This window comes from Pieris napi, chromosome 18, assembly GCF_905475465.1.
Source record: "Pieris napi chromosome 18, ilPieNapi1.2, whole genome shotgun sequence".
NCBI classification, from domain to species: domain Eukaryota; kingdom Metazoa; phylum Arthropoda; class Insecta; order Lepidoptera; family Pieridae; genus Pieris; species Pieris napi.
Genome location: NC_062251.1, coordinates 1684396 through 1701501, shown reverse-complemented (window position 1 = coordinate 1701501; position 17106 = coordinate 1684396). Strand labels below are relative to the sequence as shown.

Below are 17106 nucleotides of genomic sequence, written 5' to 3'. Positions count from 1 at the left end.
GTTCCACATTTAAGTGTTTTTAAGGCAGTGGGCACAACCGAAGCTGCCCTCTGACATTGAGAGTGTCCATGGGCGGCGGTATGACTTAACATCAGGTGAGCGTCCTGCCCGATTGCCCGTCTAGCGTAAGTCTAAGTTATAAGTACGTTTTATAGTTTTCATATGTAATATTAAAAAATATTGTAAGCAAAATAAACGTTAATAATGATTCTAAAATTGCGATACCAGTCGTAAATCAAAGACGAATAACGAGAAGGCACTAAGCCGCCATTTTAACTCCACAGAACACATTTATCAAATTATTATTTTTCTGAGAAGGTCCGATATCTTTTATTCTTGCTCTCTATAAGAATACAGTGTATATGTCACCGTAAAATTGTAAAAACCGTTAGATTGTAATCTATCTCGCGAGATTGTAAACTGTCGAAAGATTGTGAACCTCAACGAACTGCTTAAAAATTAACGTATTATTATTCGGTAGTTATATGAAATTGTTGGGAAGTAAAATTAATCTGTAATTGACCAAAGCAGTTTGAATGATAACTAAGTTAGTGTAGTACAATCTACCGAATAATAATACATTAAATTGTAAACAGTACGCTGAGGTTCACAATCTTTCGACAGTTTATAATCTCGCGAGATAGATTACAATCTAACGGTGTTTACAATTTTACGTTAACATATATATATAACAACTGTCAAGGGACTGTGTATACTTTGACGTTGCAAAGTTGTCAATAGAAAGAAGAAAACGTATTAGAAAGGGGGCCTCATAGACTAGCGGTCTTATTAAGTGGCAGCTAGGTGAGGAGTACCGGGTTCGATTCCCGGTTCGAGGACAAGTTTTAATTTAATTTAAATTTGTTCTCGGCCTTTGGGAGGGTTGTGCGGTACCGGGCGAGTGCCTAAACCGTACATGGAGGACACGGTCGAATTTCTAAAGACAAGCACGAATTATAAAAAATCCTATACTTGACGCTGGCTAATGCACAAATCGTGCCAGAGCCATTAAAAAAAAACTATGTGGCACTGTATTAGATTCTGACATACACTAGTTGTCACTTACACAAAGTGTCAAAGGTCGCACATACTATCTTCGAACGAAAACACAAGTGTTTATAGAACTAAAATAAATAGTTTGGCACTCGTAAACTAATTCCGCGTAACACGTCGCAAAACATGTTGCCAACTATGTTGCTAAATATTATTAGAAATTATGTATTACCTAGAAATACCAATGTTATTTCTATTTTCAAAAGTCCTTACTGTCAAATGTCAAAGTCATTTATTCATATAGGTAACATAATGTACTGAACGTCAAAAAATAAGATTTTCCCTCCATACCTTGTAGTATAATGTTAACCTCTTATATATATTATTAGATGCCTGTGTGTGTTGTCTTTATTGTGACGTCATTTTTGTTTTGGGTAACTCTGCTTAGATTAAATTCAATCTAGTATTGTCTTTGATTAACATAACCCTTACACATTTAAAGAAAAACGCTTTTTACCGGATTAAAGTTATGTATTATTATAAATTTACAACTATTTGACATAATTTTAAATTTATCCGACGTTTCGCGTGCTTTACAGCGTGCGTGGTCACGGTGACTGAAGACAAAAGATGTTGAATGTCAAAAAGTATCACAGCTGCAGAGAAAGTTGCATTATCTGTATTTATTTGGTCGATACCAACTCCGGGGAAATAAATACAGATAATGTAATATAATAATACATAACTTTAATCCGGTAAAAAGCATTTTTCTTTAAATTCAATCTATCAAATCGATCCTCACCGTGTGAAGACTTAGAACGCGACATTGGCGGAATTGTGATTTACACAGAAGTCGCCATTATAAATAAAGTGAAATGAAGTGAAGTGAACGACAAAAAAATATACATTAAATGCTTCTAAAATTACATTCACTGCAAGTTCTCAAATCAAGGACGTAGAACGGAAGAGAAGAACTGGCAGTAAACTCTCCGCCACTCATTTTAATCGCCAACTGTTAAGATATCCAGAAACACGCAGACATCGTCCTGGCTTCCACCTACTTAGACAAAGACTTGCTCACTCCTAAACTCAACCCTGGTTGAGTACTGCGGGAGAAATTGGAGCTTATCGCGACAGACTAACACACCATACGCTATGGGGTATAGCTAATATCAACGAGGTACGTCAGACAGTCCCTGGAGGCTGTTTCAGCGCAAAGCAATCAGGAATACGTGCATACTTCCCAAGAAACAGAAATCCTCGAAGCAGTGAGGTTGTACCGTGAAGCCTGCGAAGTGCCCAGGAATCTTCTGAGCGTCTGGACTGGCTTAATTAGCTACTTTATGGACAAGGGACCAAATGAGCGTCTAAGTTCGGAATGAGTACACAAAGTCCTACCACCAATATTATTATAGCCACTGTTGATCCGTTACCAATAGTGATTATTGCAAGTAGAAAATTATTGTTTTTTTTATATATGTGTAATTGTTAATTGCATGTTTTTTTTTTAAATCTAGTTTGTTTTTTTTACTTTTAATGTTTCAGTTATTTTCTCTTCTTCATTGTAATGTTTCCCTTTAAATGTTGTGATCACTTGTTATTGATGCACATGCATGTATCTTGTTTTCTATGTTATGTGTTCTCTGTAAGTGTTTGTGTGTGTTTCGTTAGTGTGCCTTTAAAAAAAAAAAATTATTGGAGAGGAGATGAGCGTAAAGGATGTGATCTATCAAACGTCAGTAAGATGAACAGCACCAGAGGTGACGTGAGTCCTGCCGAACAGTGGGCTCCGAGTCGCCCATAAAAAAAGCGCTACAACCTTTTTAAATGGGCCTCAGATTACTGTATCTGTTTCATTTGTCATACAATAGGCAAGTAGGTGATCAGCATCAACTTTGTGGATCTAAAGCCGATTTCCTCACGATGCTTAGCTTCGTACGAGCGAATGTTAGCGCATAGAAAGTCAGCCAGGGTTCTACGACCTCAGGGATGAGAGTCGCACGCTGAAGCCACTAGGCCAACATTGCTTATATTATATAAATACTAGCTGATCCGGCAAACGTCGTTTTGTCATGTTTATCATTTATAATAAAAAATAGGGGTTGATCGTAGAGGGGTGAAAGTTAGAGGGGTGAAGGTTAGGTGTATGTATTTAATAGTGTATCATAAAAAATTAATAATGAAATTTTTATCTAAAATTTAAAAAAATTTAGGGGTGGACAACCCTTAACATTTAGGGGGATGAATAGATGTTGTCCGATTTTCAGACATACCCAATATGCACACAAAATTTCATGAGAATCGGTCGAGCCGTTTCGGAGGAGTTTAACCACAAACACCGCGACACGAGAATTTTATATATTAGATATGAATTAAATTTTTTTGACCTTTAATTTTAATTGACTATTGAGAAAATATACAACACAATATATCTATAAATATACTAGCTGTACCCTGCCACGCTTCGCTGTGGCACATTGTGATTGAATGGTTGAGAAATGAGAAACTAAACAAAGAATACATTTCATATAAGTTTAATTTTGCAATACTTGTAGAAAAAAAAGGAAAAAAAAACGTGTGGCACTCTTGGACTGCCGCGGTAAAGCTATTGCATTTTTTTTTTCAACTTATGCAATTATAATTATTTATTTATGCAGTATTTTTTTTCTTTACTCTTATTCAAGTTTTTTCTTTGATAAATTAATTCAATCTACCACTCTATCAGACTCAGAATAAGTCGCCTATATAGTCTGTCTCACTCTAACGCGCACCGGCTGCACCCGGCCGCGCTTACGTCACCGATCTCGTCAGAGAGATGTGAATACGCAGTATGCGTTCTGTCCCGCTCTAACGCGCAAGGTTTTTTTCGTTACATTTCTGGATTCGGTCTCCACGCTCGAGGCCCGCGATAGAAGCTATGCAATAGCTTAAAAATATATAAAAACAATCCTTGATACGGATTATTTATAATGCTTAAATTTCAGCTCGATGCAGAACTTTTTGAGTTTCTGAAGCGTACACAAACCAACATAACATTTTTATATATATAGATTGGTTTAAATGTTAACTTTAAGCTCACTTAGATTCAGTTAAATCATTATTTCGCAAATGAATGCAATTGAGTTTTGAAATGGGAGTGTTAAAGTAAAACGCAAAATGGCGCGAGGTTTGCACCGAGTCAAAAGACCTTTGTTTGTGGTCCAAATTAAAAAGGTTTTATATTTTTAAATTAATTGGGGTTGCAATATAACAATATTGGAATTAGTCTCTTCTTTTTCTTGGGACGGGCTTTAGTATGGGATGCTACTTGTGTAGACACGTTAGCCCCGTCTCACCTTTCTCGGACGAGCAAAAAGCTGGGGCGGCCGCAAAGCAGGTGGGTAACAATAAACTTCTCAAATATAACAGTCTTTCCTCCAACTTCGATTTTGTTCCCTTTGGAGTAGAGACTCTTGGGACGTGGGGTTCAAATGCACAGCTAATTAAAGGTTTAAGTTGGCGCTTGGTAGATAGTACCGGTGACCCCAGTGCTGGTGCTTTCACCAATGAATAAGTATCACAATAAAGCGAGGAAAATGCAGCTTTAAAGCTGCCACAGTGACCAAGGTTTTTTTTTTAATTTTCTTTTTATTACGTTATTAAGTTAATTTTTTAATATTGTATTGATTGTTTTGTTTAGGTTTTAATAAACGATTCAGTACTTCACGTTATGTCACGTTAAATTAAGTTTAATTATTGAATTTTTTTCTTGTTAGAGTTAAGTTCGATGGAGGTCGTTCAAAAGGTAAACAATAAACTACAAACTCCCTCCTTATCAGAATACCAAATCGTAAAATGACTGCTTCACGACTGATTTGAGCGCGACCGCCGCTGCGAAAACCGCTGTGAGAGTTTGAAAAGTGAGTTACAGAATCGCAAGGCAGAGTTTAATAGTTTGAAACGTGTTCCGTAGAGTTAAAGTTTCACTTGGACCATACGACGCTAACTTTGAGTGACACGTTCGTGTCTGGCTAGTTTTAGAACTGAAAGTATAAATGCCTTGCTGGAAAATGGGTTATTAAGGTCAATTTGCATGGTATTTCATGGTAATTCAATTTTTTTTAAAGATAATTCACACCAATTGACCTAGTCCCATGCTAGGCTGGTGAAGCTTGTGTTATGGGTACTAGGCAACGGATATAAATACATATTATAGACATATAAATACATATTAAAACACCCAAGACCTAAGCACAACACCAAATGCTCATCACATCGATGTTCGTCTCAGCCGGGGATCGAACCCGGGACCCATGGATTCGCAGTCAAGGATAATACCCACTAGACCAATGAGTCGTCGTTCAATGCAAACCTTGATATGTTTAAAAGAAAAAACTTTTTAACAGGATTAAAGGTATGTATTATTATAAATTTACAATTATTTAACATAATTTTAAATTTATCCGACGTTTCGCGTGTTTCACAGCGTAGCAGGCGGATTTACAAACTTTCAAGATATTGAAATCCACAATCGAGAGTTTCGTACAGGAAATTATTGGGCGTCTCATCAAAATAAAGCTACTCACGGAAAATTAGCTTGATAGTAATCAAGTGTAAAAATGGGCGATGGATCCTGTACTAGAAGTTTTTGCCGCCCTTGCCTCTACAACTATCATGTCATAGATTATTTTTAGAATACAACAGTTTCGAAATTGCAGGTTAAATTTGCAGCCTTCCACCAGTAGTAGGACTGACATGTACAGAGCGCATGCGCAGGTAGCTAAGCAAAGCGTGCATATTCAGTCAGTGCCTTTGATTGCCCGATGACTCAGTTTAAAATGCGTCGACTTTATGACACACTGCTCTGTGTAATAAGGCCCTATCCCAGCACGAATTGCTGTGTCAGTGTCTCAGAGTGGACTGCGGTGCGCAGTGGAGAGCTGGAGCACTGAGGTGCGCCGGCCCGTAATAACAATTAGTTATGTTAAACATTAAATTAATGTAATTTTATAATTTAAAAAAAAAAAAAAAAGTCTTTGAAAGTGACAACATCAAAAATTGTATTTATAAGAATTTAGAAATATATATTAATGATTATAAATGGAATATGTTGCGAAATTGCATGGAAGTAAACAAATATTACATGGAAGTAAACAAATTCAATAAAAATTTAAATTACAAAAAAACATGAGATGAGAAAAAATTTGTGTTGTGCAAAGTTTGTGAAATGGACCAATGAATAGTGGCCAGACGAGCATTGTTTCCTCCTAAACCTGAACTCTCCTGTTTTCTCTGTGCTCCCGCTTTTGCTTGTGTTTGTGCTCCTTTTTTTGCCTACGCGGTTGCTAAGGCAACGTCCAATTGCAAGTCCATCCTGTGACGAAACCACGAATGCGTTCTGTTACCAAAACCAGCAGCCTTAATTTTAATTTTTGACTTTGACCTATTTTTTGTTATCAGTGTCCTTTTTAAGTTACTTTTTTGTATTTTTAAATGTGTTTTAAGTATTTTTTTTTTGTGTTTTTAAATTTGTTTTAAGTTATTGTTTTTTTTTATGTAAGTACTTAACTGTTGTGAATGCAGGCCGTGACCCTATCTTGTGATGGCACGTCGAACGCGTCCCATATATGTACATTTTGCAACAAGTCTTTCAAATCTTTGAAAGGCCTCAAAATACACATTACTAAAACACACAGGAACTGTATTAGCCAAACCAGTTCACTTTTAGAAATCCTTCCCATTATTCCGAGTGCGCCTACTTCTGTTTCTGTAGCCAACGCTCCAACTTCTTTCCATACATTACTTAGCCATTTGAAAAATAATGTACCCATTGTTAAAAGAATCCCTCGAGGAGCTCGAATAACTGTTGCTACACATTTGTCAAAATTAATCCAGAAATGTTATATAAGCAATTGTACTCAAGACTGGCAGAACCTGTTTTTATTTTCATACAGTACACTACACATAATAAAAACTGATGAACCGAATTTATCCCTGACACAAAAGATAAAGAATAACTGTGCTGTAAGTTCCTCACCTTCTCCCGCACCTCTAATTAAACATGATGCCCCTTTTAATCGCAAAAAACTCATCGAGAACAAAATTTGTGACGGAGATCTTAAAGGTGCCGCTCGCCTTTTATTCTCCAATGACGTGCTATCACCAGATACCCCTGACACCCTTGAGGCATTACGGACAAAACATCCCCCAGCTCCAGTAAACCCATATTTTCTCGACCCACCAACAGCAGGACAAGCATGCCTTAAAATTCGAAACAAAGATGTAACTGATGCAATTTTATCTTTTAAACCAGGTTCGGCTGCAGGATTGGATGGTATCTCACCCCAAAATTTAAAAGATTTAACATCGCATTCTGTGGGTGATGCAGGCGAGCAACTTATTAACTCGATCACAAAATTAATAAATTTTATGTATTCCGGGGATGTAAATACAGAAATTGTTCCCATTCTTTTCGGCGCGAACCTCATTGCCCTCACTAAAAAGGACGGAGGGGTGAGACCAATTGCTGTTGGATCAACACTACGACGTCTGGCTTCCAAAATTGCTGTTCGACATATTTTACCAAAATTAAATTCAGAATTTGAACCTGTACAGTTAGGCTTCGGTGTGAAAGGAGGGTGTGAGGCAGCCGTCCATGCCCTACGCTCTTTCCTAAGTCACGGACAGCCAGACGTGTTGCTCAAAATTGATGTGAAAAATGCATTTAATTCGGTGAATAGGGATACCCTGCTGACTGAAATAAAACAACATATACCGGAAATATACAATTATCTTCTTCTCAGTTACGCTGATCCAACTAAACTGTTATATCGTTCTAATGAACTTTCCTCGGAAGTAGGTTGTCAACAGGGTGATCCCCTTGGGCCTGCAATTTTTAGTTTGGCTATAAATCCGATAATCAAAAATTTAAATTCTAATTTCAATGTTTGGTATTTGGACGACGGAACCCTAGGAGGTGATGTGGATACTGTGTTTTCGGACCTTCTTTTAATCAAAAATAAATTTGAAGCCATTGGTTTGGAGCTTAATTTTGACAAATGCGAACTTTTCATAAATAACTGCGACTTAAATTTAAATGATGTAAAAAAAAAATTCAAATTTTGGCTCCAAACATTAAAATAGTTAACAGGAATTCCCTTTACCTTTTAGGTTCTCCAATTTTTAATGAATCTATCTCTGATTATATTCATACTTCAATTACTAAATTTCAAAATTCTGCTGACCGTCTCCTTGAAATTAGTCCACATTATGCACTTTGCATCCTAAAATTCTGTCTTTTTCTCCCAAAATTTACGTATGTGCTCCGTTGCTGCTCCTTTTGGAATCACCCAGATCTTTTAACACCATTAGACGACTTAATTAAAATTAGCTTAGAATCACTTCTTAATATGCAGCTGAACGAGCAATCTTGGACCCAAGCTTCCATCTACCCATCCGTTATGGTGGTTTAGGGATTCGCAAAATTTCCAGTGTCGCTTTGCCAGCCTTTCTATCTTCTGTCCATAGTTCAGCAAATCTCATAAGTAAAATTTTAAGGGCTTCCCCTTCAAACTTTGAGATTGCTGGCTTGGAAGAAGCTAGAAACGCTTTCTTGATTGCATGCCCAGGTCAAAATTTTCCATTATCTCTAAATTCACAGAGGAGCTGGGATACACTGCAAACTGACTTTTGACGATCTTTTGAGTTGTAGTACAGGTTCGGCGCGTGCTAGGCTTTTGGCCGTGGGTACGCATGAGGCCGGCTACTGGCTTCAAGCTTACCCATCGACAAATACAGGAACTTTTCTTGAGCCTGACACGCTTCGAATCGCAACCTGTCTACGGCTTGGGGTTCCGGTCTGCGCTCCTCATATATGTCCCTGTGGCAGTGATGTCGACAAGTTAGGACATCACGGCCTGTCATGCCAAAAAAGTGCAGGCCGCTTCTCGAGACATGCCGCACTTAACGATATCATACGCCGTTCCCTTGCCACCGTCAACGTGCCAAGTATACTTGAGCCGAGTGGTATTGCAAGAGACGATGGCAAGAGACCGGACGGTATGAGTTTGATTCCATGGAAGATGGGTCGGGTACTGGTATGGGATGCAACCTGTTCAGACACGCTGGCCCCTTCCCATCTACATGGAACCAACTACAGAGCTGGTGCGGCTTATGAAGCGGCTGAAAAAAATAAAGCATGCAAATACAGGGGTCTAGGCTCAGAATATGATTTTGTCCCATTCGGTGTCGAGACCCTTGGTCCGTGGGGTCCTAACGCTTTAAGGCTTTTCAAAGAAATTTCAAAAAGGTTAGTCGACATCACAGGAGACCGAAGATCTGGCAGCTACCTCGGACAAAGAATTAGTCTAGCAATTCAAAGGGGGAACGCTGCCAGTATCTTCGGAACGTTGCCTAAAGGGACTCCTTTTAATGATATATTTTAGTTTATGTTAAGTTTAGTTTTTTTTTTTTTTTTTTTCAATCTAAAGATTTGTTATTAATATATCTTAATTAAAGTATATATACACTATTTTATAATTTATTTCTGAAATGGATTACTTGGCTTGCGATAAAATATATCGTGTAAATTTAAAAATCATATATTTATTTTAGTCATAAAATGAATTCAAAGTGTCAAAAATTGGCTATGTTTGGTTTTTTTTTCTATCGAGCGATTTATTTAAATCGTGTATCGATCTTACAAAATGGATACATATATCCAACTCCACCATATATTTTTTCCATTCGCCCCTCAAGAAACGATGACGAAAAATGGAAAGAAACAATGTACTTTTTTTGGAGTTAGGCGACCAGATAGGTCCTTAATAATTCACCCTATCCCCAATATCTCACTTAATAACTCACCGTCTTGAATCCTCTATACATAACTCTAATTTCTTGTTTGGAGAACTTAGTCTGCCTACACAATTCTTCTAAGGCCACAGGTATTGGCTTTGGGGGTCGGTTCGGTTCCAATTCATACGCATGTTCTTCCACGGGTGATTCCGGAGGCGTAGCCATTATAGAAAGCTTCTTGCTACCCCTTTAAATCTATTTTAATCTATGACACATTTTGTCTATGGCTTGTTGACACTTTGACGTTTGACATTCGCGCGCTTCGAGGCACAAGGAGGTTATCTGTAACAAAAAGTTATGTTAATAATCTGGAAATGTCGCAATGATAGAAAAATGGCGGGAGTTTCATTTGGATATGTAGAATTTATTAATAATAATTCAATAGCGCTGCAACAATATATGTGATTTTAGAAGTGAAACTTCTTTAGGCGCGTGAGGGTAAAATTTTTACGGATGAAACGCAATAATAATAATATAAGCGTCACGAAGATGTGCAGCGTTTTTGTCAAAGAATAGGGAGAAAGCGATTGAGACAGATTGAAAGAGAGAGTGAGATATAACGTACGTCACATCACGCACAGTGCCATGGAGCGAGAGGTGGGAGAGAGCTATAGTGATAAAGATTGAGAGAGTGAGTAAGGGAGATCGAGAAAATACACGCTATTGGTTGATGTATTCGTTTAGTAGTTACATATTAGAACTTTAGATGGCAATTCTGTCGCATAACATCTTGTGCAGTAAACGCAGATTTTTATTTATTTATATTATCATTAGTATGTATATAGTGTGTAATCAGTGTGAATATAGATATACAAATACATATTTTGGGGCTTTTACCTTAGTAATAATTAATATGCAAAGAAGTTTCACTTCTGACATGTGTACTTTGTACGCACGCAATTTTTTTTTTTAAACTTCGATCCCCGTGGCAGTTTATCCTTAATGCTGTCATTTATATTGCGATACTTATTCGTTGAGTAAGGAAAGCACCAGCTCTGGGGTCACCGGTATTTATGAAGCGCCAACTTAAATCGTCAAGTAGGGCTTGCGTTGTAACTTTGCGACGCTAACAAAAAAACTCACTTGACTTATTGAAGGGTTCTTAAATCTAAGTGACACTTCTGATACTTATAAAGAATATAAGTGTAGTCCAGGACATTATCGGAAACGAGAATGTTATATTACATCTTGCATTACCTAAAGTACGTACGAACTACGGCAAAAAAATGTTTACCTACGAAGGCGCACAGCTGTATAATAAACTACCCACAGATATAAAAAATATTACTTCTATCAATTCATTCAAATCGAAGCTAAGTGAATATGTTAAACAAAATTACTTTTAAATTCATTTCTTATAATTACTTTTAATTCATATTTCTTTGTTTACTTTTATTTTTAAATTTATTGCATGTACGGCTATATTTTATTGTGATTATTTTAAGAACGACTACAATGTAATGTTAACTCTCATGTAAGTGAAATTTTTTGTCTTTTTGAGAAATAAAGTCTTTAAACCTAATTTACGAGTGTATAAAATCTATCAAATTATCAAATGGTTACAAATTTCGCTGTGAGCATAGACTATAGAAACATTAACTGAGAACATCATATAGTTAGCCAATAGACAATAAAACAACGATCACATTCTATAATATTAAAGAGTACATTTCAAAATGGCGCCGTGCCAACATTGGCGGGAAGCGATGACAATTGAATCGAGCTCAATACTTATTGATATCAATTTGATTGGATTTATTCATATTTGCTGTGCACAGAATATTAACTTATTCTTTTTAAACTGACGTAGTATGAGATATAATAATCCAATTCGGTTAATTATTCTTTATCGTCTGAAAGGAAGGAAGCCTGACAATATGTCGTTGGCTTTTGGGTGTTACATACCCAATTAACTGGCTAAAAATATATATACAATGCCTTAATATAATTATTTATTACAGTCAAATATACAGTATTTACCATTTACTTAACCCACGTCGTACTATTAAAAACAGTTAAAAAGTAATAAAAAAAAATTAAAACAAATTTTAAAAGTTTGGTCCCTGTGGCAGTGTACCTTTAACGCTGGCAGCATTTCCTCGCTGTATTGCGATACTTATTCGTTAAGGAAAGCACCAGCTCTGGGTGCCATCTACCAGTCAATTTAAATCTTTAATTAGCTGTGCACTTGAACACCACGGCCCAAGAGTCTACTCCAAAGGGAACAAAATCGAAGTTGGAGGAAAGACTCTTATATTTACTTATATTTGAGCCGTTAATGACTTTCCGTCTGCTCTACAGCCTCCAGCCTTTTTCCGAGGGAGATGAGACGGGGCATCTCTAAAACTACTATTGCATTACTTTCTGAAGATTGTTAGTGAATGCCTCTGAAAGAGAAAATGCGTTGAGCGATGTGCGTTTTGTGGGTTGTGTTGTCTATGAAGTAACGTATAGCGGACCGTGTGACAGGAAATCGCGTTGAAGGAGTTTCTTGTAATACGTTTTTTTAAACGATTTTTAAACTAAGAACACGAATTAGATAAAATTATTTAGTTTATTTTTATAACACACACACAGTGCAAAGGCACGCAAAAAAAGCACGCACTAATTATGAACTTGACAAATCATTATAAATTTCACACTACAGATATATAATTTGAGAAATGACCGCGTAATAGGGGGAAATACCGCGTTTAATGGGAGACAGAAATCGCGTTATACGAAAGCGAGTTATAGGGAGAAATGACGCGTTTAATGGGGGACGGAAATCGGGTTATAATTATAATTACGCGTTTTAAGGAGTATACTGTATACCTATAAGATTATACATTTTATAAACTATAAAAACCGTTGTTTTTTATTGAAAAATAATAGCCAAACGATAAAGTCCAAGACATTGTCTATGACAATAGATCACCCACAAAGTACAACGTCACAGTAAAATTAGATTATAGACTATAAATATAAAATCAAATAACTTTAATCGCATTAGTGATATACTGTTACGACGCTAAAACCGCCATTTGCATTTAAAATACTCGTAAAACAAACATTAACCGTGATACAATGTACTTTATAGCCAAGAATAGCGAATGTTTTCGTATATCCGGCATAGACTAGCTTGCTAGACGAGGGCATAGATTAAACTATTACTCTAGACTCTAGAGTCTGGCTAATGAAAGAAGATAATTGAATCATTTGAAAACTTTCGGATTTTACTTGAAACTGGCATAAAGTCAAAACTATTGCCATAATATTTAAAAAAAGGTGTGCGTGTACTAGTGTACACACATAAGAAGTGAAACCTCTTTATGATCTTATTTTTCGAAAAATATGACAATTTACAGAAATTTACAGAAATTGGTTAAATAAAGTTAAATTAGATAAAGTTTATCAAAAGGCTTTTATTATTATAGACATGAAAACAAATAATACAATTATTTCATTTTAACTTATTACTGTACTACTATGTAGTACTAAGATTATTACAGAATTTCATGAATTGTAATAGAATTATTAGTATTACTATCATTGTTATCGTTATTATATATTTTTGTTACTAATGGCTTCGAATCTCTTCGGATCAACCGTGGTAGGGACAAGAAAAAGATTGCGCGTAACCGAAAAATGTGACAAATGTGTGTAAATTTTTTTCCAACGCCGATAAAGAAGTTTGACTTCAAAAAGCAACATGGCGCGTAACCTGCTACAAAATTTCTCCCATACGTCGATAAAGAAGTTTCACTTCAAAAGATGGCGCGTAACGGAAAAATGTGACGCGTAACGAAAAAATGTTACACTAAATTTTTACCAACCCCGATAAAGAAGTTTCACTTCAAAAAAAAAAACTTTCGGATGGCAACACAGAATGTCATTGAATTTCTTAGGTTAGTAAGATTTATTGTCTTGATACTTCATGCAATTACTCATTTTTATTTCTATTATATATTTGTTCCGAATAGTTAACAGTTATAATAGCCTAAACTTTGTTTTATTTGATAGAATATTTCGTTTCTTTCGCAGGATTTCATTATTCCGAATAAAGTTGTGTTTTATAATAAATATAGTTTTAGTTTTCCATGCAATGCTAGTAATTTTAAGTATCAATAGTAAAAGCTTAAACACGTATGGTATTTAATTTCATTGAAATACTAATTATTAAATAAATCAAGTATCAAGTAAGTTTAATCCACAAAATATATCAAACGTTTAGGGACACCATACTAATTTTTTTTGAATTTGCCGCGCTTTTTCGTTATCTTCTTTCATTAGCCAGACTCTACCTCCTCCCTACTCATTCCCAAGGTGTATAATCAGCAGAATCTTCCAAAATTCCGTCTGCAAACACCAAATAGTACAGGCACCTCTCATTTGATTTTATGATGATTACGTACTTAGGGAGCGTTCAAGTATTACGTAACGCAATTTTTGGAGATTATTGCCCCCCCCCCCCCCCCATGTAACTCGCCGTAACGTTTTTCAGTACCCAAGTACAGTACTGTACCCAAGTATAGTAAAACGTTTCGTGACCACCTAGTGACTCTTTAGTTACTATTATGTGGTGTAAGTCGAAAAAAATATTAACAATAACGCGTAATTTAATCCCCGCCCCGCATCGTAACGTTTTACAAAAGGACCCCCCCCCTCCCAAAATTCGTTACGTAATACTTGAACGCTCCCTTATCCTGAGCTGATTTGATAGAAGGCTTCAAATTAAAGAAAGCATTGTTAAGTGCCTATCTCGTACTTAATCCGCTGTTAGCAGGTATAGGTCGGTTATCGAAAGCTGGCGGGTTCACAGTACTCACACTAATGCAATTTCACATACAGTATGTTTCAAAATATGATTTTTTTGCCATGCTATACATTTTAGTCCACTCTGGTTTTAGTAAGGTTGGGTGGGTTGTAAATAAATAAAAATGTGTCAAATACATATAAATTTTATGTGCATACGAGGGTGGATCCAAAAGTTCTAAGCCAGACCAAGAACGTGATAGAGTAGTTTGTGTAAATAATTTTTAATTTTTCGACATAAGTTCCATCTAGCTCAACACACTTCACTTTTACTTCACTAACTATTCTTTCAATACTCCTCTTAGAAACCCCAGTCGCATCTGATGTCAAATTAAATATAACATTTTTTCATTAAACTGTTTTTATTAAGATGCTTAAAATAATTAAAAATATTGTGCACCATTTCACGAGATTGCCCTGGTAATGTTTGAATAAAGATCAACATGTATAAAATAATAATAATATAAAACAGTAGAGATCAACATAAACAGTAGCAAAAGAAAAACAATAACTGTCTCTTTTATACTCATAAGCTTGACCGAGCGCGAGAGAGACGGACAGTCTTTTCATGATGTATTTGTGATTGTATTTCAGTTTGACATCACGTCTCGCGCTTATTCACAGAAACTACACAAGCACAAAGTGTAAATGTGTTGAAGCCGCCAGCTTTAGATAACATACCTATATAACCTTTGAGTTCATATAAAAATCAATACATTTTACTTTATAATTAGATTACCTATTGAAGATTATATCAGCGTCGACCTCGCGTGACCAATGCACCTCATAGCAAGAGATATAATCACTGCTGTTTCATAGTCAATTAATTGCTAGTATGAAGTATAAATATTTTCCAACACGAAAGCCAAAATACGTTAGTGCCAGCGTGCAATAGAATTAAGTATTCCTGGAATTAAAATGTAAACCGAAAAGTGAATGAATCCGCAGAAAAACAAAAATAATAGATGATGAGCAACACTCTTCCACTCATATGGGGGGGGGGGGGTTCATTTAGCAAGACTGTCAGACGAATGATAGACTCTAATGGCGACCTATGGAGGCTCTTGGGAAGGGATATAGAAGACTGCACACGAGATGGGCGGATGAAATTATCAAAACAGCTGGCTCGAGCTCGTTGGAGTTTGCCCATGACAGATATACCTGGAGATACTTGGATTCTTCACCTGCGAAGGGGTTTGCAGTAGACTCTTGGGCCGTGGGCTTCAATTGCACAGCTGATTAAACTACTGTTGACCCCATAGCTGGTACTTTCCTCGCTCAATGAAAAAGTATCGTAATACACGAGGAAATGCCAGCAACAGTTTCAATTTACAAGAAATAAAAGCGTTTTTACACGCTTTATATTAGCTTCCGTAACCGACTCCTTCGGACTCGATTTTGACCCACTTTTAACGGATAGATTTAATTCAAACTTTGCGCACCTGTCAAAGATCGATGACAATGCAATAATCCGAAAAAAAAAATGAAAAAAAATAAATAATAGTTAAAAAAAAAATAAAAAACACGCTTTTAAAGCACATCAAACTAAAAAGTGAAAAATAAAGCGTGGGGCGCTCTGTGCCATATTTTTCGTCTATCGAGCAACCCACGCTTTTTCACAATAATACCAGTATTTTTTGTTCATTACCATTTTCAGCCTAAATTAGGAATTATTTTTCACTTTTTAGTTTGATGTGCTTTAAAAGCGTGTTTTTTAGTTTTTTTAAACTATTATTTATTCTTTTTGATTTCATTACTATACTAGCTCGACATACTATATACTTTAATGAATATCTTAGAAAACGTCATAGTATGTTATACCTGTCTTAAAGGACTCGTGCCTAACACGAAATATCGTCTATAAGGGGTCAAGACAAAGTCAAGGCAAGCTTACATAATCGTGTTCAGAAACATTGTTCTTGTTAAACTTCGTTGTTTGGCTTCTATTGTTTATGGTAAGAGAAAACTTTTTGGTAATCTGTAAATCCGGATAAAAATACTACATAAATATATTTTTAACTGCGAGAAACTTTGAAGGTTTAGAAAAGGAAAATTTCAATTTCAAACAAATAAACGCGAAGTGTTTTGATTTTTTTTTTTTTTGAAAGAAATAATTCAATGTCGAAAAGTATAAGTAATACATAGAATTCAGCCGGGACCTTTGATTTCGGTTAATATAACCGGTATGTTCTAAACGATGTCGTCGTAAACGGTTTTGACTGTTTTATTACTATGTAAGTTAAGAATATTGTAAATACTATATATTTGTATGTTGGAAATATTATCTATGTGTAATAAAGTTTTTTTTTTAAAAGACAATTCACACCAATTGACCGAGTCCCATGCTAAGCTGGTGAAGCTTGTGTTATGGGTACGAGGCAACGGATATACATTCATAGATAGATAGACATATAAATACATATTTAAACACCCAAGACCTAAGCACAACACCAAAAGCTCATCACATCGATGTTCGTCTCAGCC

The 17106-nt window shown here is 35.9% G+C and overlaps 1 protein-coding gene across 1 annotated transcript in view; it reads right to left on the bottom strand.

The window, feature by feature from the left end:
- LOC125058566 (Kv channel-interacting protein 1) overlaps nucleotides 1-17106 on the bottom strand; it is a 53689-nt gene that overhangs the window by 17095 nt on the left and 19488 nt on the right. The window contains exon 2 of the mRNA XM_047662670.1: nucleotides 9838-10110. Within this exon, the coding sequence (XP_047518626.1) occupies nucleotides 9838-9993 (156 nt within the window). The 5' untranslated portion in view covers nucleotides 9994-10110. The remainder of the gene's footprint in view (nucleotides 1-9837; nucleotides 10111-17106) is intronic.